The 27,679-nt window shown below is 43.5% G+C and overlaps 1 protein-coding gene across 2 annotated transcripts in view; it reads left to right on the top strand.

The window, feature by feature from the left end:
* Nucleotides 1-27,679, top strand: part of Hydin (HYDIN axonemal central pair apparatus protein) — a 360,278-nt gene that overhangs the window by 99,360 nt on the left and 233,239 nt on the right. For both annotated transcript variants that reach the window (XM_076915883.1, XM_076915885.1), the window contains exons 10-11: nucleotides 14,351-14,450; nucleotides 26,804-26,922. In XM_076915883.1, coding sequence (XP_076771998.1) covers nucleotides 14,351-14,450; nucleotides 26,804-26,922 — 219 coding nt within the window. The remainder of the gene's footprint in view (nucleotides 1-14,350; nucleotides 14,451-26,803; nucleotides 26,923-27,679) is intronic.

The raw sequence follows: 27,679 nt of genomic DNA on the forward strand, positions 1-27,679 counted from the left end.
TACAGGTTTCACGAAGGACCCAAGTTTGCTCCCAACTACCTGTGACTGTAGTCCCAAGGGATTCTATTCCCTCACCTGGCTTCATAAGCACCTGTATCCATGTGGTATGCATATATACATGATGGTAATGCATACATACCATAGATAAAAATAATAAGTCCCATCTGAGAAGGAAGTCTCTAGCAGCTTTGTGTGTGTACATGTGTGTATATAAGTGCGTATTTGTCCCTTGTATATATGTCAATGTGCACTTGATGCATGGCCATATAGATATCAGAAGATGACATTATTAGATGTCTTCTCTATTGCTCTACACTTTATCACCTTAAGGCAGATTACTCACCAAACCTGAAGCTCACTGTTCCAGCTAGACCAGCTGGCTAGTGAGCTGCCAGGATCCACCAGGCTCTGCTCCCTAGTGCTGGGGTTATAGACATACATGGTCAGGCCCAGCTTTCTTATATGGGTACTAGGGATTTGAACTCAGATCTTTGTGGTTGAATAGCATCCATTACTTGCCAAGTGATCCATCCCGCTAGCCCTGTTAACAGTTTTTCTATTTGCTATGTATTAAGATACCTGCTTCCTGCTCAATGCATCCCACTTAGCAGGTATGGAGTAGTCAGGACCAACAGGAGGTGAGATAGTCCAAAGCTCAATCAAATAGGCTCACCGTTACTGTTTAAGCCAGATGGAGAAAAGACTTGTAGGGAGTGTTGCAGTTTCAGCAGATCATTGTTCTTCAGTCTGTGCTTCTATGGCTGAATAGATTTGAGAAACAATAGGCTCCATATATGGTATGACTCTCCAAGAAAGTACTTTCTCCTTGGAGGCATCCTCTAGGTGGGTGTTTTGTGTGACCCACCATGGGAATCACTGGAGGCAACAGGAATGGTACCCAGGGTGAGAGGTAAGACATCACCACAGTCGAGAAGTTAAAGAGAGCTTCTTGAAAGAAATCTTGAGTGAGTCTCCCAGGACAGGGCTTTGAGAAAGTGATGAGTGTACATAGAACGTTTCATCCAGGATGCCAAGAGCCAGCCACTTTGCTGGAGGTAAAAAGCTAGGTGGGAGATAAAGCTGGAGATGCAGGTCGAGGCTGAACCTTCTGTCACGTCGGAAAATTCTCTAAGGGGTCTCCAGACATTTGGGGGGTGAGGCCTGCAAGAGGTTATGTCAAGATGAGAAGAAAAATTAAAAGTAGATAAGGTTCAAAGACATGGAAAAGGCCAGGAATGTATGGCTGGAGCAAGCAAGCAAGTGGCTGAGCTGAGCGAGAAGAGCCAGCAACCAGTTGAGGCAATTTCAGACTTACCAAGGTCCTCGGGGTCCAGAGTTCTTCCCTGCTAGCAGTGGAGAGCCAGGGCAGCAGCCGCTTAGCTTGACTCTTGTGAGTATGTGAGAGTGGATGGCAGCGGGGCTGGAAACGTGTGGCTGACAGGAGATGGGTGCCATCCGTGGGAAAGTCGTGTCCATGCCCAAGTTGGAAGCAGGAGTGCTAGAATGACCTCTGACCTCTGACTTTCTCCTGGGCTTCCTTGTCTAAGCCAGAGCTGGGACACATTAAGGCATGGTCTTTGATGTGCTTTTGAATCGTGGTGAGGTGCTGAGTTGGCATTTCCACCACAAGGAATCTTCTTGCCATTGGGAGGAAACCATTTTCTTTAAATGGTAAGTAATGCACAGCAGTGGTACTTCGCAATTAAACAAGCCAATTGGTTTATATTATTTAGAAAATAATACCATAATGAAACTGAAAACTCCATTTACGTCGTAAGAGGTCTTCATGGAATCCATGATGCCATTTCCCCTTTCCATACACTCTTTGGGTTTTCTTCTCATTACAGTTTTCACTGGTAGGCTCTTGACAATTTCTTTTACAAAGGAGCATGAAGGCATGGAACCCCCGCCAGTGTCTTCCTGCAGTAACTCTGACCAGACGGCAGCTCTCAGGGTCAGACATGGTAGATTGTTTTAACATACAGTTACTAACACATATTAGTTGTACGCACTAATGGATTTCACTATGGTGTGACGTCATACCCATCATGCTTCAGTCACATCTGCTCCCCTAAGTCCCCTCTCACCTTCACCAGGAGTTGTTCCTACCATGTTCACAGTACCTTTTGGGTTGTTCTGCCTTGCACATGTGAGAGAACACATGTGGTTGCTTGTCTTTCTCTCTTATGTCACTTAACATGGTGACCCCTACTTCTGTCCATCTTCATCTAAATGACATAATTTTACTGTTCTTTATGGGCGAATAATACTCTACTGTCTACTGTATTTTCTCTATGTGTTCATCTGCAGATGGGTACGTAGGCTGATTCCATTCCTTGGGTATTATGACTAGTGTTTAACAGACATGGATATGCAGGCTTCTTTTGTGTGTGCTGACTTCATTCCTTTTGGGTAATGGTACACATGGGTTTATGGTAGTTCTCTTCTTTTTGTATTTCTAAGTATGGCCCATATCGTTGTCTGTCTATAGTGGTTATATTCACTTACATTCTTGAGGTAAGTTATGTATTGATTTTAAATCTCCCGCTTGATTATCCGATCATTCTGTATGTCATGTATGCTGTTTGTAGGGCTTATAATATAATCTTTAAATAACTTTTAAAGCAATTTTCTGAGAAAATCCTGCTGGTTCTCCAGCTTCATGGCACATGGGTCTGTCTCTTCCTGTAGAGAGCCTGGCTTTCTGGGGCTGGTAAAGGAGCTACAATAATCTCACCTGAGAGCTTTGAGAAGGATTCCCAGGAGAAGGAATTGGAACTGGACATTGAAGAAAGCCTGAAATTTAATGAAGTGGAAAGGGAGGAGAGTGTTCCCAGCTAGAGAAATCATGGAAGCTGGGGTAGGGGAGCATTCTGTTTACAGCAGGCTGAATAATGGTGAGCCGAACAGGGTTTCTGCTCAAGGAGGTTAAGTAGAGGTAAGGTGGCCTATCATTCCAGCCTACAGTTCCTTGTCACCCACTGTGATTTTCTGAAGACACTGAATCTGAGAGATGGCAATGTGTGTTCTTTGCAAAAGTAGTTTTGAAGTCAAACAAATTTGGGGGGGAACTATGTGGAAAAAGAAGATGCTTGTCCAAATGACAGAGCTCAAACAGCTCTTACCCATGACCAGCTCCCACCGAACAGCCTCTAGGACTGACATTCTGAAGGTCCCAGCTTAGCCCGTGCTGACGAGGATGTGAGACACATTACAGGAGAGCAGTGTGCTCAAAGGGAGTTGGAAAGTTTACCCTGATACCCATGTGTGGCTTGAATTGGAGGTGAGTAAATAGCAGGAGAGGCGGGCAGTCCAGGTCAGTGGACGGAAGGAGATAGAAGACAAAGGGCAGAGTAAACAGGTCTACAGCTAAAATCAAGATGGTTTCATGAAAGCAATAGTGACCTGGAACAGTCCAATGGCAGATATGAGGCATGGTCAAAAGGAAGGCACAACATGACTGGTCACTGAGATTGAGATACCTCAAGGGTACTCAATAGAGTATCTGGCCCAATGCTGATGGATGGATGGATGGATGGATGGATGGATGGATGGATGGCAGGCATTCAGAAAATACTAGTGAGTTTGGCTCTGAGCATGTCAAATTTGAGATTACTACAGATCTCTAGGAAGCTTCAGAAATATAGAACTAAAATTGGTGCTGGAAGGGACTCTTAAGAATTCAGGATGAGAAGAAAGATTTGTAAGGATGCTGTAGAGGTCTTGGTCAAAGATGCTGCTGGGACCTCAGAGTGGGAGGAAGAAGAGAAGTCGCATTGAGAGCGTTCTCTGTCCCCAGGACACCTGGTCCTGCACCACTGTCTACTGAACTTCTCCTCTGAGTAGGGCTCATCTTTCAGGTCTGCTACATCAAATGGCTGCTACTTGCTTTCTGAAGGCTTAGCTACACACTGACGATTGGCTGTTTCCTATGATTCGATCCCAGTTAAACAGCTTCTTGCTCTGAGTTGATGCTGCAGCAGAAGCAGAAAAGATTAAGAGCAAGCAGTGTTACCAGCTGAACTAATAACCAATCTCAGCTATATTCTACCCAAGTAACCAAAATGAACGGTCATCAGCAGAGGCATGGGCACCACCTTCCCTTCCAATGAGCTGGCTGCTCTCCCTCTGGCCATGGAGGAAAGAGAACACGTTCAAGTGAGGTAAACAGAAAGGAAAGACTAAAGCAACAGACAAGCAACAAAATAAAAAAAAAATAATAACCCTAATGCCTTAGGGTCTGAATAGAAATAAGAAACATCACTTGACTGTATCACGTCCACATCTATATGCCTTCATTCTTCAAGCACATCAGCTAATCCTAAAGCTTGGCTCAGTCCTGCATATAGGCTGCATGCCCTGCATACTGAGTGCTTTATGAGAACATTGTTCCAGTTTCAGACTCTTCCCATTTAAAGCAAGGAGATTCAAGATCAGGAAATCAATCCTGTCCCTAAATTGCCCAAAGGTGATGATGGGTTTGAATTTAAATCTCATTTTATTGATATTATCCTACGAGGAGCTGTTTGGCTCAATCCTGGAGGAATGAAGGCTCCAAACTCTGTAGTAGCAAGTTCTTGCTGCTCTGACACCCTCTCTCCACTTGGCCCCATGGTGATTTTATAAGAACGGCCCTGGAGGCCCGTGTTTGAATACTTGGTCCACAGTTGGTGAGTCTGAGAAGAATTAGGAAGTGTGGTCTTATTGATGGAGGTGTGCCACTGTGGGCGGGCTTTGAGGTTTCAAAAGACTCTCATTATTCCTAGTTAGCTGTCTGCCTCCTGATGATGGTTCAAGATGTGAGCTTTCGGCTATTCCATCTGCCATAGCTCTGCTCCACCATCATGGCTGCTAGCCCTCTGTCACTAGTTTGAATTGGATGCTTTCTTTCATAAGTTGCTTCAGCCATGGCGCTCTGTCACAGCAACAGACAGGCTGCATGTCTTAGCAAACTTCCTTTTCGTGCCCATTCTGTATTAAACGTGGCCGTAACCATGGCTATTGGCCCTGTGGCTTGTGATCTTTCAGGAGTTAGTTTTAGGTATCTTGAGTCCAAAAGAGGGCACCAAGGACCTGGAATGACCAGGAGACAGAAGACCCCAAGGATCTTTGTAAAAAACTGTAGTTAATTACCTGTCAATCTTTCCAAGGCAATTAAGATTACTGCATGCTCATTAGAGTATATGAGACATAACTATTGACTTCAGGTTTCCTATATACCCATTCTTTTGATAATATCTTGGCATAAGATACCTTGATAATATCTTAATGTCATTAGCTTGGCTTTCTCCATTTATTGCTTACCAGGGAAGGCATGGAATCAAGTAGACTATTGATGAGGTGTCAAGCTGCCTGCTTCCATTTGAGATCTTTCCCCATCTCCAGAAGGAACCTGCCAAACAGAGTCTATTATGCCTGGTTTTTGCCTTCCAGAAAAGCAAATGGAACTGCTTCACAAATATAATATTCACTTGCGCCAGGTGGGCCATGTCTGGGCTGAACTTTGATGGTCTCATCCTGTTGTTTCCTCTGCTTGAGTCTCCTGGGTCCCCCTGAAAGAGAGAAATACAAAAAGATAAAAACTCAGTTCTGAAAATTGAGAGGTGAGAGAATATCACAAGACAAAAAGAGCAAATTAAGATTTTGTTTCCCACGGGCGTCTAGTGACCCTCCAAGACCTCAGCACAGCATCCCATCTCTGAACGGTAGTGCTGCTGGCTTAGGTCACACTGTGAAGACACAGCAATTTTCTGAACATGTAACACTTGGTATTTTCTCCAGAAGAGAGTTCTGAATATTTAAAGATATTATTTTCCCAACTAGCTGGCTGCATGTCTAAAGTATTTGAGCCGGCCCAACATTCCTACTCCTCCTACCCCCCGCCCCCGCCATCTCCTCCATCAGAGTAGACCTAACCCAAACAACCCTAGCAAAGCTGAGGCTTCCTCTAACTGAGCTATCAAAAGAAAGAGAGGCTCAATCATTTCTTCATTACAACGCAAGTAATAGTAACCCACACTCTGATGTTATTTAAGCCTCGGAGAAACATGCTGCTCTGGCAAATCAGACTTGGAGAGCACAGCTCAAATTTAGTGTACTGGATCCTTTTCCTCTTTTGGAAGAGAGGGTGAGCTCAGCAGAACCAGGTTGGGTGCAAGTCCAGATGGCTAACAAGAAGACGCAGTGCTTTTTGTCCTACACATCCCTTCCTCTGCTCCAATCATTAGCTGTGACTCACAAGGCAAGCACGTGGGCGCTGACTCCTTGGAAATGGACACCAGGAAGGAGCCCAAGGACGTGAATCTGCTGAGATGGAACTGCCCTTGACAAGCCCTGCCGGTTGTTCAGTTGGCCACCCTTTAGCCTTGTTCATTAGGATTCTCCTTTCCAGTCTTTGTGCTAAGGCCCACTTTTTGGCCATTGTACCAAAACATTGACTATTGTGTTGAAGAACCAGCGTGGGTGGAAAGAAGCCCAGGAAAGCCTTGGAAACAGCAAGACTGCTCATTAAATTAGTCAATACCTTTCCTTTCTGGGAAAGAGAGAAAGGCTTGGACATCACACATGGCCACCTCCACTAGCTAAGAACCCCACAGCGTTCTGTATATTTGGGTAGAAGATAAAATCAAGACAGAAAGTGCCTTTTGTGAAGCTTCCTCTGTCAAATGGACAGATCATAGGGCTCCCTCTTGGCAGCTTTTATGGACATTATTTTGAGCACCACAACTTTCCTTGACTCTCAGTATCGTGTCTCAGCTGGAGGAACTGAGCTGTCAGTCTTTTTGCCAGCTCTGTGTCAATTTGGTCTTTTCTCTCAACAGTAATGAGAATAGTTCACTTGTCTTTTTTTTTTTTTTTTAGAGTTTTATTTATTTATTTATTTATTTATTTATTTATTTTTATCACTGTTGTTTGAGACAGTTGGTATTTGTACCAAGTGTCATAGCTTTTGCTATTGGTTGGATCCATTGTAAGTAATGGAAAATATGACAGCATTTTGTTGGTAGATAGGTCAGTAATAGGAATCTGGCATTGAGGGTTGGAGAGATGGCTCTGTGCTTAGGCAAGCTTGTTGTTCTTGCAGAGGACAGGAGAGTTCAGTTCCCAGCCTCATATCCATTGGCTCACAGTGTTGTAACTCTGGCCTCCATGGGAATATGATGCCCTCTTGTGGCCCATGTGGACATCTGCATGCATGTGTGCATGCGTACATATACACAGGCATGCACACACACACAAATAAAATTTTAAATGAATCTTTTTTTAAAAAGAACACATTTAAAACAGACATTTGACTTTGAGAGTATGCTTTCTTTCTGAGAAAATTTCTTTTTGCTTCCTTATTTTGGGAAATGGAATCTCCAAAGCTTTCCTTAAACTCATGGGCTCATGTGATCTTTCTTCTTCAGCTTCTAGAGTTGCCAGGACTGGAGCAACTCCTCCTGTTGCATAAGGTAAACGGTGGGATAGTTGAAGGTGTTTAAGCTGCCAAGCATGAGGGAAGTCACTTCGTGTCAGAGCTCCACTTAAGGTCACTGTTCCTGTATCTTATTCTGAAGGGACTGGGCTTTGTCCCTCCCTCAGCACAGGGGAGCTTGATAAGGACCTGCCAGCACATCTCTCAGGGGCATTGACATGCTCACTTGGGCTTTGTTCTCTAATAGAACCTGCTTTGAGTCATCTTCCTGAAGAACCCAAGCGTAAGTGGAGAGTGTCACACTGTTCACAGGGGGGTTGCCAGGGCAGACTGTGTCAGATAAGTCTGGGTATCAGTGGTGGTGATTCTAACTGTCCTCTCTCTATGGCATAGTGAGAGAGGTGGGCCCTAACCTACTTTTAGAACTGCAGAGGGCTTAAGGAAGTTAGATGAAATACCATATACTCCTAGCCTGGTCCCCCAAACTCCCATCTGTCTCTGTGTCTCTGCGTCTCTGCCTCTTTCCCTCCCTCCCTCTCTCCCTTCCTTTCTCTCTCCATCTTTGAGATCAGGTTTCTCTGTGAACCCCTGGCTACCCTGGAACTATCTCTGTAGACAAGGTCGGCCTCAAACTCACAGAGATCTGCCTGCCTCTGCCCCCAGAGTGCTGGAATTAAAGGCCTATGCCACCACTGCCTGGCTCAGTTTTCTATGTTTAAAGTGTTGATGAAAGGACCTCACACAGGTGAAGACTGAGCGAGATGAGAGACAGGAACTATGAACACAGGTGGTGAGAACTTGAGCTCTCAGGAAACACTTGCAAACTTGTGGTTCTGAGTTAGACATGCTTGTCTTTTTTCAAGTTAGAGACTGACTGGAAAGCTGAATGCATGAGTCACACTTATGGGTGCAACTGGGGAATCAAAATGCAACTCTTTTATTTAACACACATAGAAATTCACATTGTAGACATCGGCCTCCGGCCTTCCAGATCAGTCAAGAATGTTAAATACACATGTATCTCTGCTCTTGCACTTTAAACGCCCACTAAGCAAGAGTTTTGAGAAATGATCTTATTGGCACTTTTTTTTTTTTTTTTTGCACTTGTGCCAGACGTTGAGCATAAAAGAACTACAGCAGCTTTAGATGGCATCTGTCAGTTAACTGAGGCTGGAAGACCCATCCTAAATGAGGACTGCACCTCTCCATTAACCAGACTGAATAAAAGCGAGAAAACAAACTAGACAGCCGCCATCTTTCTCTGCTCCCTGATCATAGACACAATGTGACCAGCCACCTCAAGCCCCCGATGTCCCTGCCATGATGGACCATACCCTCAAACCGTGAGCCCAAAGAAACCTTTTTTTAAAAAAAAGCCAGTCACCTTTAAGGACACCCCTCTCCCTGTGTTTATCACCTGTCATGGACCAGCAGTTGCATGCTCATAGCATCCAGAGAGGCTCAACACCAGCCATGAGGTTGCTTGGTTCACTGTTCTTATTCAGAAGGAACTAGAGAGCTCCAAAAATAACAATGTAACATTGAGTCAATGAGCATACAACATTATACTTAAAGACTCAAAGCCAGTTCCTTGTAGTAGGTCCCTTGACTAATAAGTAGAATAGAGTTGTTCTGGGGAAGACAAAGCATCGGAGGAAAGGGGAGATGGTTATAGTAGAACTGAGGGCAGCTGTATTTATTATTATTATTACTATTTATTATTATTACATCAGAGTAATCATACTCTAGTAGTAACAGAACTCAGGTAAGGAGTAGGGAGAACTGTCAGAGAAGGGAGAGAGAGAGAGTCTTTGAGATAGAAGGAAAACAGAGCAGCAGAGATCCGAGTGAGGAGGCAAATCCAGGAGTTTCATAAAGACCGGATATTGGCACTGGAGCCAGTGGGGAAATTCCTGAATGTTTTGATTTTTCTGAAATGTCAGAGCTGAGCAATAAAAAGAGGAACGGTATTTCCAAGAGCACAAGCGAGCTGGGAGTTAATTTCATCCATGTTGGTAAGATGTAAAGTAAGAAGACTGGAAGGCATCCGTTTTAGGCAAATTGCCTGTTTGTAAAATTTGGTTTTTGAGCTGCTAGGAAACGTCACAGCTTTGTGTGTGTGTGTGTGTGTGTCTGTGTGTCTGTGTGCGTGTGTGTGTGTGTGTGTCTGTGTGTGTTTAACCAACGTTTTGCTAGAAAGAAATAGAAGAAGTTTACTTTTCTGTAACGCCCAACTGAAAGGAAATAGAGAATGACACCATACAACCGCATCCCTCTGAGAGGAAACAGAATGACCACACTTTGGCTATGATAAATGCACAGTCCTGTTAGTTTGCTGACACACACGCTGACCCAGGAGAGGACTCTGGGGTAGCATTTGTCCTTGGATTTTCTCCTGTGTTCCCAAAAAGATTCAAGTTACCAGTGGATGCTTCTGTGGACTCAGCAAAACATCTGCCGTTCTGCATGAGAACACCCCAGCGCTGGTCACCATTCAGTCTGAGCCCTATAGACTGGCTCTTTACGTTGGCCTCCTGTCACCAGAGAACCCTCTCACAGTCTTACTTGGGTACCAGTACCCTTTTGTTGGGGGAGGGCCAGAGTATCCCCTCTCAGTTGTGCCTCGGCTCCCAACCCTTCATTTCCGCACAGCAGACTTTTTTGACCGTGGCACATTCAAGAGCGCTTGGAAGCTTTAGCTGTGCTGTCCCTTCATCTGTGCAAACACCCTGGACCCTGTGGTTTGGGGGCCGTGAAGATAGTCTTGCTTACCCCGAACAATAAGACTTCTTTTCACATGTTCTGAGATAATCTGATGTTGCTGGTTATCCTTCGGAGACTACTTCTTACAACTCACATTTTTCTAGCATGGATTCTCTCAGGATCCAGATCGTCCCTTGGTGCTTTGCCCAGTCTGTGTTGGTTACAAGTTAGCTGCATCCACTCAGGGTCTTGTCAGAGCAGGGTCTAAACCCTCCGGGAGTTTCACATTCATCATGTGGATGAAGAAGAAGCCCAAATCCTCAGTTATTCTTAGGAAGAATACCCATTGGCATGGCTTCATTTAGCTGAAGACTCAACTGAATGACTGAGCCATATCTGCTTGGCCTGTCACCTTTTCTAGTATTCTAGGTCTGAATACTCCATCATTGCTCTTAAACTGTACCCAAGAGACAGGGATTTGCCATTTATCAGAAGGGAACAAATATTTGTTTCAAGCACTTGCAAAGAAAGCTCTGCAGTGAAATGACTAAGTCCATGAGTGCTTTGAATTCCTCTGTCCCCTCTGAGATCTCAGACGCATCTCTGGGCACTACAGTTGTATGATTTTGAGGGTCCCAAATACAACAAAAAGGGCAGAAGAGGCTACTGACGTAAACCCGTGTATGATAATAACTACGTGAGGTGCAAGCAGAGTAGAGACAGCTGACACCATGATTTACAAGCACCTATCAAGAGCCACCTCTGCTTGGGTGCTGGAGACGGAGGGGTGAGTGCCTACCTCTCTTCTCTTGAACTTAGCTGGGGATGCAAAACCACTTCAGGACCTTTGTAGCCTTGCTGTTGCTTCTTGGAGCTTGGTGTCCTCCCCTCACTCTGAAGTCGGGAAAGACACTGCCTGAGAAGGTCACAGATCAGACAGATTGCTCTCATGAGTAAGTCAAAACTGCGTCTAGGTTTCTGGTTTCCGATGTTGCCTTTTCTTCAGGTGGTGGGGTTGAATGGAGGACCTTACCTCTGTGAGGTGATGGCATCAGCCATTTGTTCTCTTTTCCATCCTTTGTTCCAGGAGTATTTTTTCTTCCAGCCAGACTGGATCTGCTATGCTTTGGGGACCATCTGAAACTGGAGCCTGATTATTTATTAAGTTGTCTTGCCCCGGTTTTCTATTGAACTGTGTATAGATTTCTAAATGTGTTTAGTACTTCTGTTCGTTTGGCCCAATTTACAAAAACCTCAGGAAAAGGCACATATTTTCTCCCTGCTGCCTCTTCAACCTTTCGGCTTGTCCTTCTAAGGACTAACACAGCTGGTGGTCAACAAACACCTAGGAAGCTCTTACTGAATACATATTGTTTCCAGACCTTTGGGGGCTCTTGAGATCCGTGCAATTAACACCTCTAGCCACTTGAGAAATTAGTGAAGGAATACCAGATTAATATGGTCAATACAATATTTTAAATCAACTTTTCCCTAGTAGGTAAATTCTGGTAGGTACCTTATTCCAACATAGTAGCAAAACTTGGGTTTCTTACTAAGGTTTTCAGGGGCCTTGTGAATTAAAATGACAGAAACACTCTGAACTGGGCATTACCCTCCCTTGGGCCACTGCTATGGCTCCATAGTAGAGTAGAGGTCTTTCTAGTTGCTGTCATTCAAAAGTTAGGAAGGTAGTGCCTCTGCTTAGGGAGCCAGGCACTCCTCTTTCTGCAGTCCCTGTGAACCATATGTATATGTATGTATGGAGACCGTCTTGGCCCACCCTGTTTCCTCTGACGTCCCAGGGCTGGGTACGCATGGGGCAGAGAGCAGATGCTCACCGAACACATATATCTTAAAAATTCTTTGTTCCACATACATTTCCACAAAAATTCTTTGTGACACATACCTGCAGTCTCAGGGAGGATATCAAGTTTGATTCCAGCCTTGGCTACATAGTAAAACTCCATTTTAAAGAAAAAAAAAAAAAAAAAACCTTATCCTATTTCCTCTTTAATACATTTCGTATTCACAAACTCACTGACGTTATCTTTTAAACTTGTTCAAACTTTGTGCCACTTGATGAGTTACCAGGTCAGTCACATCTGCCGGGTAAAACAGTGTTCTCTCGGGGGTTGTACGTGTGTTTCCTTCAGGTTCCCAGGGTTTCAGCCTTTATGTGCGGTTTAGTGAGAATGTGGTCATCACAGAAAACAGTATAAGGTTCCCCCAAGAAATTATAATAGAGCTACTAGGTCAGCCAGAGTCTCTCTTCTTGCTGCATACCCAAATGAGAGGAACTTAATATAACACAGGGTCAGTGAAGTGTTTATAAAAAGATAAAGAGATAAAAAGAGTATGTTCTGTGGGTGTGTGGAGAGGTATGGGGGAAGGGGATGTCTCAGCTGGCCCATGTAGAGGCATCTCTTCCCGTGAGGGACCAGTCACACACCGGTATAGTATAGAATAGAATTTATTCAGGGCATGGGGAGGGGAGCCAGGAGGGTAGTAGAGGGAGAGAGAGAGAGAGAGAGAGAGAGAGAGAGAGAGAGAGAGAGAGAGAGAGAGAGGCAGAGGAACAGAGAAGCAGGAGTAGAGAAGTAGAGGCCAGCCATGACCACGTGAAGAGAGAGGAAGGGGAAGGGGGCAGGGGACAGAGAGGCAAGAGAGTAAGAGAGTAAGAGAGTAAGAGAGTAAGAGAGTAAGAGAGTAAGAGATTAAGAGAATGAGGAGGGGGCAAGCAGCCCCTTTTATAGTGGGTCAGGCCTACCTGGTGATTGCCAGGTAACTGTGGGAAGGAGCATACCTGGCTGTTGCCAGGTAACTGTGGAGGTGGAGTTTAGACAGAATACTAACAGTCAGTCCTATGTTCTCTGCAGCATGATTGAAACAGCCAACCTGTGGGACTACTTAAATGTCCATGCACAGGTTGTATAGGACCTGCATCGGCACAGGACACACAAAGACCAAGTTCTCAGCACAAAGGAGATTTATTTGTTCCAGGGGAACAAAAGGCAGAGAATAAGAGACAAAGACAGGAGACAGAGGACAAGGGAGAAGAGGAAGGGAACAGAGGAGAGAGGTGGGAGGAGGAGGGAGGGGAAATGAGGCAGGGGGAGGGGAAAAAGGGAGGAGAGAGGGGGGAGGAGGGAGGAGGGAGAAGGGAGGAGGGAGGAGGATATTTGCCCTGGAGGGACAAAGGACTGCTTCTGGATAGAGGAGATGATGTGGTCCAAAGGCGAATGGGAAGCCTGGGTCAGGGTGACTTGGTTTGTTTTGATTGAGCATGGTAATTAAGGTAGCCAAAAAAGAGGCTTTTGACTGCTGGGGTTCAGAACTCTGACCTTGGTGGTCAGCCTCAGGAGGAGGAAGTGGCCACATAAAGGAACAGACCCTGGGGGCTTTAGGAAAGTAACCTATGGTTTACAAGAGAGAGGTTAGTGTGGAAGGAAAAAGCCTGCCACCATGTGTCCCATGCTCAGGCCTGCTAGAGCCCTTCACAGGTGAATGAAGAAAGAAATGTGATATATACATACAATGGAATATTATTCACCCTTCAAAAGGACACCCTCTTGGGTGGGTAAGATGCTCTGGGTAAAGATACTTGTGGCCAAGCCTGACATCCTGAGTTTAATTCTTGGAACCCACATGGTTGAAGGAAAGAACTGACTCCAGGCTTCTTCTGACCTTCATATCCACATTGTGGCATGCACAAATCTGCAAGGGTGTGTGTTCACGCAATAAATGCCAAACCCTCTAACGTGTGTGGCGGGGGTGGGGGGTGTCCTCTGGCATTTGCAACAACATTGATAAGTGACTCAGGCTAGAACCAGAAAGGCCGGTACCATAGCTCATGTCCTCAGCCGTATGCAGGCTATAAAAAAAAGAGAGCTTGTACAAGCAAGAGTAGAAAGGCAGGTGCCAGGGCTCAGAGGGTGATTATGGGCAAATGGGAAGATGCTGGACAAACAGCTGTGAGTCCTGGAGAGCCAGCGCCTTGGAGACGCACAGCACCTGCATCTGATAGCGCATAAGAACAGACCCGAGATGCTCCCGCAGCACAGCAAAGGAACAGCTCAGGAAATGGATGTGCTCATCTACTTGGCCATAAGGACCATTTGCTATCTCTACATGATGTGGGTCAAAACTTCATGTACTCCTTAAACATATGGGGGAAGGAGTCACGAAATTACCATTTGAAAACAATGCCTTTCTTTCTCGTTCCTGTTTCAGGAAGGTGATGTCTGGCCCAACTCTTCAGCTGAAATCACTGTGTATTTTAACCCCCTAGAGGCCAGGCTCTACCAGCAGACAGTTTACTGCGACATTTCAGGTATGGACTCATTCTGTGTGGTCACCAGGTTACCAAGTGCTCACAACGTGTGTGTGTGTGTGTGCATGTGTGTATATACGCATGTGTGTATATACACATGTATGTGTATATGAATGCATGTATGTGTTCACGCGTGTTTGTGTGCATGTGTATGTGTAAATGTGTGAGAGTGTATGTATAAGAATGTGGCAGAGCATGTTCTCAGGCCACTTGGTGCCACATGATACCAATAGAAGGATCTATGTCCAAAAAGGCATCTCTGAATCCACTTCATTAATGTCTGCCCTGTGGCAAAGCTTCGAAGTAATAACCAATTTGGGTAAAAAGTAATGGGGCAAAGTGAGAGTGAGGAAGGATCTTACGTGGTCTCAAAATGTTCTCCATCAAAATACTTACCAGTTATAAGCAGAGGAAACTCAGTTTTACAGTGAGGAGCACAGAAGATGGCATCTTAGTTAAGGAACAGGTAGCCTCTAGGACCACTCCAATAGGATGCAGCTAGGACACAGCATCAACATCAGGACCAGTCTACCACATCCCCTGGCCTGACCCAGAGGATGCTTTGGGCAAACCAACTGAAGCACAAACTGCAAGGTCCAGCCTGGATCACCACAAACTTCAATGTCACGAAAGTCAAGGGAGGAAGAACAAGCTGTCAGGAGACAGCAATGACAAGACCTAGACTGAACCTGTTGCTGCAAAGAGCACCCACCGGGAAGACACAAGGAAGTTCTTTGTCCTTCTAGGGAAATTCATCCTTTTCATTATTCACTCATTGATTCATCCGTTGTCTGGTGAGACAGTCTCTCACTGCGTGTCCTGGGCAAACCTGAAACTCACTGTGTAGTCCAGATAGGCTTCGAACTCTCAGAGCTCATTCCTCAGCCTCCCTAATGGTGGGATTACAGATGTGAGACACCACATCCAACTTCTGTCTTTCTAAACCTCCAGAATTCTTTTGAAACGCCCATAAGAAAAATAGGTAGACAGCAAAATCATAAAGCCAAAAGGCCACCTTCTCTCCTGGAATTCTGTTCAGTATTTTCTTGAGAGCCCTTGCTAACTCTGTATTACTGTGGGCTGGTTTACTGACTTCACACAATTCTCTTTGGTCCTCGATATGAAAGACATGCATTTAATTCACCCTTATCTTCTCTTCCCTTCACTATGCTTATGGAGGTATAATTTACATACAGTAAAATTCACCCTGTCTCCGCATCTTTTGACAAACCTGAGTAGTGGTATCACCCCTACACAAATCAAGATAGAGAAAATCCCCACCACCCCCGCAAAGTTCCTTTATGCCCCCTTCTCTGGCCACACTAAGCCCCCATCTCGCCCTCACAAGCCAGTCATTCTTATTGTATTTATTTCATGAGTTTCACTTATAGCTTTAAATTGTATATTAAACCCTAGTGGTTTTGTTCCCTGGACCTTAAAATGTCTCTTGACATATGAAGATACTGATATACCTAACCTGCCCATCAATATTCTGCCACCCTCCCCCTCTACCTTCTACAGGTTTCCCCAGTTCTTTAATAAGCTCGTTATTGATAACCATAGTTAAACCTACTATTTAGATAGATATCATTACTCCAAGAATTTATGTCCCTAAGACCTATGCCACGGAGTCTCGTCCTCTATAAACATCAGTAGCTGCGCTGCCTACCTCTGCTGTTTTATCTGTAGGTTGCATGGGGTAGTATGGATGCTCTGATTATTTAAACTGGGAGGACGAATGATGAGTCCACAGTCACCCAAGTCCCCATCAACTACCCAAACCCCACCATTCTCCCACACCCATGAAGCCACACTCCTCAGCCAGCCTTGAACCACCAACCAGAGACTGTGCTAGCCACCTGCCTCAACACACCCAACATCTTACATGTCACGGGGATGATTTTCCTGCTTTCCCATATAATCTTAACATCTCTGTATTCATCCCTAAGCAAAACAGTCCTGGCTTCTTCCTGTTTTTTGAAATCTCTGTGTGGGAAGCATGCCGTGCAGAGCCTATGCTGCAAGCACTGAGAGCGTAAAGCTGTCCAACAAAACGTTCAAAGAAAGAGTAAACGATTGAAACAAAAGTACACCCGAATGGGCGACCGAATTCAGTTTGATTGGGTGTTTTCCTTGCAAAGGGAGGTGGGATTCTCACCATGGCTCCGAGATGAATGCAGAATGGCTGAGGAGTTTAGGATACGCATACACCACCTTTCCAAGCTGCAGACCACCAGCCAGGGCACCAGACTTCTTAGGGGGGTGTGCAGGAAATGTTTGGCAGGGTGTCAGTGTTCAGACACAGCCTGGAAGCATGCCAGTGGCCCCATGCCACAGGTGGTGGGACCTCCTCCAGCTCCCCAGGGACACTGTGCTGGGCGTCATTCCAGGGGGCCGGGTGCTCTCCAGGAGGTTCCCAAACAATACACCATGAGCTGTATTCATCCATTGTTTCCTTTGTGCTTTCAAATTCTCCCCGCAGATCTCTTATCCTGGGTAGAGCGGAAATGTAATCTTTTCTCCATCTGTGTGCCAGTCTTCTTTATTTTGTTAGTCGTTTATTAAAAGATTCAGTTGCCAAGGAGGGCCTCTGTTTATGTAGTGATTCCATATTATCATTCCTGTAAGTTCCTGCAATTCTGTGTCCTTTGGAGGGCCATTGGTGATTGCTGGTTATTATCTTCAACCAGCTGGCAACACCCCACACACACACACACCTCACCAAGGAACACATGTTAAGTGGATATAGAAATTCTTTCCTGGCAGCCTTTCTTTTTGTTTGCATTGGCTTTAAGATACTGTAGCAGTTTGTTTCTTTCATCTTGATGCTAAATACGTGACAGAAGCAACTTAAAGGAGGAAGAGCTTAGTTTGTCTCAGTCCTTCATGACACCAAATATGTAGCAGCACTTACACCAGTGAGAACATATTGCTGAGACTCCTCACCTCTCAACAGGGTAGGAAGCAAAATACTTGGGCTGGAAGTGGGGCTATGCCTTAACCCTCATGGCCTGCTCCCCAAGAATTACTTCCTCCAGCCAGGAATTTCCTGATGGTTCTAAAGTCACCAAAAATAGCTCTACCAGTCAGGGACCAAGTATTTAAACTTGTGAGTCTATGGGGGTGGGGGTGGGGGGACATTTCACATTCAAATTGTAAAAGGTCTCTATGTTCATAGAAGTAAGTGCATAGAGTTCTGATTCTTCTTCACACTTTTTTTTTTTTAAAGAAAAGATTGTGTTAGGTCCCCTTTAATTACTGGAGGTCAGGCCTTTATCCCTACCTTGGCAAGACTAGAATCACCACAGGCCTTCTATACTTGGAGAAGGGAGGAGATGCCAGGGGCAGCCCTGCTTATACACTGAAGGTCTAAAATCAGCCATAGGCCTAAAATCAGCAATAGGCCTGACATACATGCCTGCTAACACAAAGTCTTGGTCTCTGTGGAAAAACACTGAAGCAGATGGCTATAAGCTATTGTAAACAGGCAGCTTTTGAGGAAATTTACCAGCCTGAGTAGTCATAGACCTTGTAAATAGGCATCCTTGTCGGATAGTACCAACTTAAATAAGGACAAGTGAATCATAGACAGAGTCATAGTGACCTGACCCCTGAACCTTCACCCAGCAGATACCCTGTTCTGAAAGATATCTGTACTTCCCCTGAACATCTACACTCCTGTGTCATCCCCTTCCCCACATCCTGCATTTTTGTGTTTATAACCCCTGTGTTAAAAAGTAAAAATTATGATTTGATAATTTAAAAAACAATTAAAAAATTATTACAAACAACAAAAAAGTGAAAAAAATTTTTAAAAAAAATGGTTGTGTATGTGTTACATTTATCTCTCTTTGCTTTCAAGTTAGTGTTAAGAATTGCCTTGTACTTTGGTACCCTGTGGTTCCACTGGGGTGGGTTTGCCTTTGCCAGCCCCGTGTTTGGTACTTGCTAGGTTTCTTCAGACTGTGCACATTTCATCAGTTGTGGGAAATTCTCACCACCAGCCTGTTCAGTGCTGTTCCCCTTTCTTCTCAGTTCTCAAAACTACTCCAGAACTAATCTCTTCAACCTCCTCATCTCTCCGTGATTTATATATTTTTATTACACGTATCTGCTTGTGCACCTGCACATTCAGCACAGCACATGGTCAAAGAACAACTTGGAGTCAGTTCAGGTCTCTTCTTCCACCATGTGGGTCCTGGGGATTGAACTCTGGCCATCGCTGTTGACATCAATTGTTTTTACCCACTGGGCTACCTTGCTGGCCTCTATTCTGCATATTTTATTCTAAGTTATTTCTTTTGCTTGACTAATGATTTCTTTAGCTGTATCCATTCTTGGTGGACTCATCTACTCAACTTTAGATTTTCATTGATTGAGATTTAGAAATCATGTAACTTTATATTTCTATATTTTCTTGCTTCATTGTGGTTTCTAGTTCTTACTACACCTCTTCAAATATTTTGGAAATGCCACATTAGAGTTTCTCTAAGAATTTTCTATTATGTACCTCTTGGGTTGCTTGTGGAAACTACTGATTTTCCTCAGGAACTAGACTGTTCCCTCAGATAGTTGGAAATGTTTACATTGTAAAGTCATTTAACGAGGATACAAGATTTGGAACACACTCTTTTGGGTGGGGATTTTTGTTAGCTCATCTGCCAAGCTTCCTCAGTTCCTGCAGCCTATCTAGTGGATTGCAAACCTGTCCATGGGACTTTGATTTCTCCCAGGAGCCTCTTCCTCTCATCAGACTGTTAGTTACATAACAGGCCTCATCACTTCATCCTTGGCCAGTAGGTGGAATCTTCCTGGGCTGTTTTTATTGCTGTTGTTTTTAGAGGTAGATTTTCCAGGGTTCTAGGTTTATGGAAAAATCTTGGTTCAATTCTCTGTTCCCAGATAAGAACAAGTTTGCATCTTCTTAGTGTGAGGGTAAGCAAGGAGACCATAACACCTGTGCCCACTCTGCAACTCATCAGACCTTCTTAGACTCACGTTGCTATTTTACTAGGCTTAAGTGCAACCCCCCCCCCTTCATTTCTAATATCTGGTATTGCCCTTTCTTTATTATTAGCTTAGATAAATTCTAAAATGTATATTTATCTGTTTTAAAATGCTTTATTTACTCTCTATATAGGAAGTGGAAGATCAATCTGAGTTAGCTAACTCTGCCTTGTCAGTTCACAGAATTAACGAATTTCTTGTTTCTCAAGTTAAACGTCCTTAGAGAATCTGCACCAGTCTCAACTCTGGTTACAATAATCTACATTAAAAATGTAGATTATTGGGCTTCATCTATGTTTTATTGAAGCAAAATTCCAAGAAAGTGGTGCTGGAGAATATATGTTTAAAATGAGGACCAAAAAGTAATTATAACAAAGTTGCAGGATTAAAGATTCATATACAAGGAAATGGGTTGTATTTCTATATCCTAACAGTGAACAGTGGGAAAATGAAATTTCAGAAAGCAATATTGCTTAAACAGCATTATGAATATAAAGTACTCAGAGTTAAACTGGACAAAATGCAAGATCTGTGTAGTGAAATGTGTGAAAGATTGCTGTAATTACAGACCTGTACAAATGGGGACGTCCACACTGCCTGGAATCCGTGAATCTAATGATGTTAAAATGCCACCCACCCCATTCATGTATAGATTTGCTGCAATCAAAATAAAAATAAAAATCTCAACTGCTTTTAAAAATGGGAATATACAAGCTGATTCTGAAATTCCTGTGGAGGCCTGGAGAGATGGTGCTGTGGTTAAGAGTACTGGCTTCACCAGGCGGTAGTGGCCCACGCCTTTAATCCCAGCACTTGGGAGGCAGAGGCAGGTGGATTTCTGAGTTTGAGGCCAGCCTGGTCTACAGAGTGAGTTCCAGGATAGCCAGGACTACACAGAGAAACCCTGTCTCGAAAAAAAACAAAACAAAACAAAACAAAAACCAAAAAACAAAAAACAAAACAAAACAAAACAAAAGCACTGGCTTCTCTTACAGAGAACCTGGGCTCAGTTCCCAGCACCATGCTAGATGACTTACATTGCCTGTAACCCCAGCTCCAGAGAGACTTGTCACCTCTGGCATCTGCTGGCACCTGTGTTCTCTCTCTCTCTCTCTCTCTCTCTCTCTCTCTCTCTCTCTCTCTCTCTCCCTCTCTTTCTCTGTTTCTTTTCTGTGTGTATGTATAGAAATGCAGAGAACCTGGATTACCCAGATGTTCAGGAACTAGGATGTGCACACCTTTGGTACCCTTTTTTGGCCTGTCACAGACCCTATAGAATGTCCGGTGGTTTTATCTCCTGTCACCCGAAGTCTTTCCCTTACAGATACTCTGCACCTTCACTGCTAATAATCAAATCAATGACAATAATGCATTGTCCTTTTTTGGGTATTTATAACTACACCACCTGTAAGCACAAAGACTTTCAGCAAGTATCATTTGAGGCTCTCAGTGGCTCCCTGGGGTGGCTGGACACTGCTTTTATTTTACAGATGAGAAAGTTAGAACATAGAAAACTCAGAGATGAGCTGCCTGCCCGAGGAGCTCTGTGTCCGGTATCTGAATCCAGTTTGAGTCATACGCTGTCCAACATCCCATCCCCTGTCAAGTTCCTCACCGTTCCATAAAGACACAGTTCCTGGGAAATGGTTCAATTGTCACAGCTGGAGAAACGCCCAGGTGCCTAACTCATCCAGAACTCCACCCAGTTTAAACCCAACAACTCACCCAACACTTCTGCATAAAACCAAGCATTTAAAACATCAATTACCTATAAGTTTATCAATGGTTGACCATATTTATTCCCCAATACTAAATATGAATTACATTTTCTTTCTAGACTGCTATGCCCAGGACCTGTAATGTAAATGATAAAATAGTACGCTGAAGATTCTAAAAAATGCTACCAAATTGTCCTCTGGCCAAAGGTCGCCCTAGGTAGTTGGCAGAAGATGGCACAGAGGTGCCCAAGGGACTTACACATTCACCAGGGGACCATGTGGGAAGTGGAGTCAACAAGGCACACCAGGTTTGACATAAGGAAAATAGGCTGGTGTATTTTCACAGAACAGCCTGGGTCAAACTGCACCATCTCCTTCAGTCTTTGTTTTACACGTGGCAACTCAGGGGAATGTAGGGGCTGGATACATGACTTGCTACTTTGGTCAGTCCAGGGGTCTTTCTTGATTCTTCTTCACAGTGCTCCAAAGTTAACATTTTTGTTGTATAGTTTTTATACCTTGAGTTTAAAGTCTCTTTCATTACCTCATATTAATAAGCATATCTTTGATCACATTGTAGTCAGGTCTATGAGGAAATACCATAGGCTAGGTAGTTTATAAACAAGGGAAGTTTTATACCTCTGTAATTTTGGAGGCTGAGAAATGTGAGATCCAGGTGGCAGCAGACTTGGTGTCTGATAAGAACCCATTTCTCCCAGTGCCATCTTGGGTGGGTCCCTACCCCATGGGAGGGGTAAAGGAGCTCCATCTGGGTTCCTCTGTAGGGACACCAACCTCATTCAGAAATGTTCTGCCCTCTTCTATTCCTCTTTCCCAATTTCCACTTTTTAATCCCACCACCTTGGGAATTAATATTTCAGTTCGTGAACCTGAGTGCAGGCAGACAGAGACATAGCAGATAACAAGCAGTCAAAGGCCAGTGCTTTGTGTCCTCTAGTATTTAATGCAATGAAGTCCGCTGCCTTCAGGGAGTTCAGGGTCATCAAAGGTGCTTGTTGAGCATCCCTTCATTCCTAATGTATTCAGCCAGTGTACTCCAAACATACATGAGAAACTATGTTATTATTTTTTTTTAATGCTTTAAGGTCACACTCTTTCAGTAAGGAGCCTGCCCTTGCAGTTTACCGCTTTCTTGCATTTGCTCTTCCTGATGCCTTTTTAACTGAAATTAAAAAAAAAAAAAAAAAAAAAAAAAAAAACTGCTTAGAAAATCCTGTGCAAAATGAACATTTATAGCGTGACCCTAAGATTTCGACAAGCCCCGAAGAACAAAGGGGTATTATGCATTCTGCAGCAGGAAGTGGCTATCTACAGACAGGACTAACTCCTTTAAATAATAAATAGTACCCAAAGAAACAGGGGCCCACTGCTTGTTACAACACCACGTTTGGTTTTGTTTGTTTTCTTCTCTTTTGTTTTAACAGAAGGCCGTCAAGGTAACAGATGGAGAAGGTTTAGGCCTGACAGTTATAAACAACCCCACTGTTTATCCCATGATACATTAGCAGCATTCTCGCTTGGCTAGTCTGTGAGTTAGAATCTCAATCAAAAAAATCATCTCTCAAGTCATTTGCCCAGAGACTGGAATTCCAGAGGCACAGAGAAAGGTGACAACAACCTGTGGGTCACAACCCTTTTTTTTGGGGGGGGGGGGTTCCACATATCAGAGATCCTGCATATTATATATTTACATTATGATTCATAACAGTAGCAAAATTATGGCTATGAAGTAGCAATAAAAATAATTTCAGAGTTGAAGGTCACCACAACACGTAGAACTATACTAAAGGGTCACAATGTTGGGAAGGTTAGGAACCATCAATCCTAGAGAATTTGCCATCACCGATGCCTGTTTTCCAGGGACCGAGCAGAGTAAAGAAACCCTCTGAAGAGATTAGTTGTCTCAAACATTGTAAAAGTCAGTCTTGTTTCTTATAATCAAAGACGCCTAATGGCCACGATGTCACCTAGGACTAGAGGCACAGAAGGACAGTATTCCTGTCTCTGAAAGATAGTGAAGATAAAAAGCTAAACAGCAGCAGAAGACAGTAGGATGTCACAAGTCATCATAACTAGTGGTGGCAGCAGTGAATGAGAACTGTCACCTGGTAGTTCTGAATGTATTTACTGTAACAATACCAACTAAACCTAACAGGCCATCGAAAGTGTTTTGAGTATTCAAAGTTATATACGGAGCAAATATGTCCTTTTGCCCAGGAATTAAGGCCAGTGATTTGACAACTGGGACCTCACAAAACTAAAAAGCTTCTGTACAGCTAAAGAAGCAACCAGTCACTGAAGAAGCAATCCCCAGAGCAGGTGAAACGTGTCAGCCACACATCTGACAGGCGATTAATATCCATAATATACAAAGAACTCAGAAAACAGCCAGGAAAACAGATGACCCAATTTTAGAATATGTGCTAGAGAGATCTAAACAGAATTCTCAATAGAAGAAATAAAAATGGCTAAGAAATGCCTCAGTAAGAATTAAGCATCTTTAGCAATCAGGAGAATTCAAATTAAAACAACTTTGAGACTTTATTTCATCCCATTCAGAATGGCTAGAATTGAGCCAGGTGACGGTGGTGCATACCTTTAATCCCAATACTCAAGAGGTAGAAGCCAGTAGATCTCTGTGAGTTCAAGTACAGCCTGGTCTACAGAGAGTCCCAGGACAGCCAGGGCTATGAAAGAAACCCTATCTCAAAACAACAACAACAATCACAAAATCCCAACCAACTGAACAAACAAAGAAGCAAAACCAGAATGGCTAGATCAACAAAACAACTGGTTGTTTTGCTGGCAAAGTTGCAGGAATATGGGAACTTTGATTCACTGTTGGTGGAAATTCAAATTGGTGTTGCCACTCTGGAAATCAGTATGGAGAATTCTCAAAAAAATATACATATATAAAGTAAAAATAACACAATTGTACCATTCCTTGGCTTATGCCCAAAGGACTCGACCTCCTACTTCATAGATACTTGCTCAACACTATTCATTGCCAATTCTGTTCATAAGAGCTAGACATGGAAACAACCTAGATGTCCTTCAAGAGATGAATAAACAATGAAAACATCATATATACTCAATGGAATAATATTCAGCTATAAAGAAAAGTTAAATCCTAAAATTTACAGGTAATTGGATGGACCTAGAATAGATCATATTGAATGAGGTATCCCAGACCTAGAAAGACAAATGTAGAATGCGCTGTCATCTGTGGTTCCCAGCTCCAGATCCTCAGATGTGAGTATACAATGTGGAGTAACCATTGAAACCAAGATAGTATACTGTAGGTAGGTAGCAGAAAGGGTTGGGGTTGGGTGGGAAATAGCAATATACAGGTGATATAAAATGAGGAATGGAAAGTGGGAGGGGCTTCAACTTCGGAGAAAAGTAGTCAGTCAATACAAGAGAAGGCTGGACAAGGGACAAATAACACCACTGTTGTTTGATAAAGCTTCAAGGAATCATTATTTTTATATTTACCCAAAACTGTAATTATTCACTCTGTGTGTGTTGTGTACACAGGGATACACACAGACGTTAAACCACTTGGGCTGACAATGCTCCCTGACAAGAACCATAGACTGAAAAACTTCCAGTACCAGTTAATAAGAAACCTCCTCTTGAATAGTTGGTCAAGTGACTCCCAAAACAATATAGATTATCAATGTAGTCCCTTGGTCAATATAGATTATCAATGTAGCCCCTTGGTCAATATAGACTATCAGTGTAGCTGCTTGGTCAATATAGACTATCAATATAGAACCTTGGTTGCCTCTCAGGAGTTGTGAGTGGGCATCTGTTGCTGAAAGCACAGCGTGCTTAAGACACAGGATGGCTACAGCTGGATTTGACTTGAAAAGCTTCCTTCCTGTGGTCTAGAGATGGTACTAGGAAATACCATGCAAGCTGCTGAAGGAGGGGAGCCATTATGCAGCCCTACTTAGCTATATGTGAAATGAAGAAAAAATCAGGTACAATGTAGTATGTAATTTATGCTCTCGCTTATTTATATCAACAGTTGCTTTGACATGTAATTAAGCACAGAAAATAGGCACCCTAATGTTGACAATAGTTACTTTAAGAAAGTGCAGTTATGAGAGACTTTCTATATATCTGGTAATTTCTAATTAATCTTACATTATCTAGTGAAGATATTTCCACATTCTAAAAGGGGAGGATGCACACGACAGAGGTTGGCTGTGTGCCCTTCTTAACTCTGGGTCCTTTGGGAATTTGTTAAGACACATACACTTGAGGTCATTCCATGACCTCCATGGAATGAGGTAGAAAAAGTTCTGTAAGGTGTATGAGTCCTGGTTCAGAGCCACAAAGTTAGACAGCTAGTTCTCTGGACTTCTCGAATCTAGATCAAAACAGTGTCTCTTAGTGTCTTGTGGTGGCTTCTACTTGGTGAGTGGCATCAATCACTGGTCACCCCCTCAGATTCAGAGTAATTACCTTGCTTTATTTTTTTCTTTTTTTTATTGGTTATTTTATTTATTTACATTTTAAATGTCACCCCCCTTCCCAGTTTCCCCTCCACAAGCCTCGTATGCCCCCCTCCCTCCCCCTGCCTCTATGAGAGTGCTCCCCCACCTGCCCATTCACTCCTGCCTCAGCGCCCTAGTGTTCCCCTATCCTGGGTCATCAAGCCTCCACAAGACCAAGGGGCTCCCCTTCCAGTGATGACAGATAAGGCCATCCTCTGCTACATATCCAGCTGGAGTCATGGGTCCCCCTGCCCTGTATACTCTTTGGTTGGTGATTACCTTGATTTATTAAAAACTTCAGAATAATGCTAAGACTTGGTTAAATAAATTGTTTTAATCAATACAACAACTGTATATATAGTAACTATATGGCACAATGTATTTGGATACATAAATGCAATGCTATGATCAAATCAAGTTCTTCCGTTGTCTCAGCCATTTATCATTTGTGTTTTAGTATTCAAAATCCTGTCTTCTAACATTTTGAAATATGCTATGTATTCTGGCTTTCCTGCTGTGTCATGGAACACTAGAACTAGCGTGTGTGTGTGTGTGTGTGTGTGTGTGTGTGTGTGTGTGTGTGTGTGTATAAGAGAGAGACAGAGAGAAAAAGAGGGGTGTTTGCTGGAGATGTAACACAGGGTCTTGTGCTGAGCATTCTTGCCCTCTTTCGCTGAGCTGTATCCTCACCCTATCTGGCTGTATTCTCTATCCTCCCTGCTCTCTGCCCTGCTCCACCTCTGGTAATCATTCCTCTACCCTTCACTGCAGTGGGGCCAGCTTTAACATCTGCACAGAGTGAGAACACGTAGCATTTGCCTTTCTGTACCCGGAGGTTAACTTTCTTAATTGTCTTTGCCCTGATAAAATGTCAGCCCAAATTGCTATGTAAGCTGTTCGCTAAAGGTAAGAACCCAGCAATATTACTGTTTCCTAAAGACAAGAGATGACCTCCACCTTAGTTCAACTGTAGCTCCCTCGGTACCGAACAGTACTGGAGGTTATTTAAGAAGCTCTGTGCTTTACATTGGTAATAAGCTGTGGGTAGTTTGGGATAATAAAGTACTGTCTGGGGTAATAAAGTCAGAATTGCTTTTTATAGGCCGAGAGATCCGCTTGCCCCTCCGAATCAGAGGAGAAGGAATGGGGCCCAAGATTCACTTCAACTTCGAATTACTGGACATTGGCAAAGTTTTCGTTGGATCTGCCCACTGTTACGAGGTGGGCTCCGCCACGGCACACTGAGGCTTCCAACAGTACCTGGCTTTTGTCCTCTGCTTCTTTTGGATGTGTTTTTTATTTGATAGAAACTTGGTTCGGTTGCCTCCGTTTAGATTTTCTGCCTCAATTCTAACGTCTCTCCTAGTCAAAGTGGGATGTCTTCTCTCATTCTTTTATTTTGTCAAACACTAAAGCTCTTCAGTTAGTGTTTAGCTGTAATTTAATTGGCTTTATCCTTCTCCATTTGTAGACAGCAGAGGGAAAACCCATAAATACAGCTCCCCATCTGTCTAGTGCTTGTTCCGGGACAACATGAATCCTACAGATCAGAGGAGAGAGAGCTTTCTGCATTTTCGAGAATGTCCTAATGAAGATAACGATTTTCACACTTCAAGGTCTCCTCTCGATCCTCTCTCTCCCGATCTGTGTTTTAAAATCCAATCATCACTTTTCCGAAAGAGAGTGTTGTGCTCTCTCTTCCCAATTAAGCAGAAACCGGAATTTTCCAGTATGAACTTATGGTCCTTCAGAATCAAAGTCACTCTGTAGGTCAACTCATACTTACACACCATTGGTACAGCCTTCATATATATGACACATCTATGCAAGTGGCTACCATGGAAACTTGGTTTTAGGATGCTCCTAAATTGTCAATGTTTGTATCTTAGCGAGGTAATGCAAGCAGTTATTTAATAATGTTGGTAAAGTCATGGTGCTTTGGCTAATGTCTCCATTCAGTCCTTGCAGAAAGCCTATG

The sequence above is a fragment of the Arvicanthis niloticus genome, chromosome 18, assembly GCF_011762505.2.
Source record: "Arvicanthis niloticus isolate mArvNil1 chromosome 18, mArvNil1.pat.X, whole genome shotgun sequence".
Lineage (NCBI taxonomy): Eukaryota > Metazoa > Chordata > Mammalia > Rodentia > Muridae > Arvicanthis > Arvicanthis niloticus.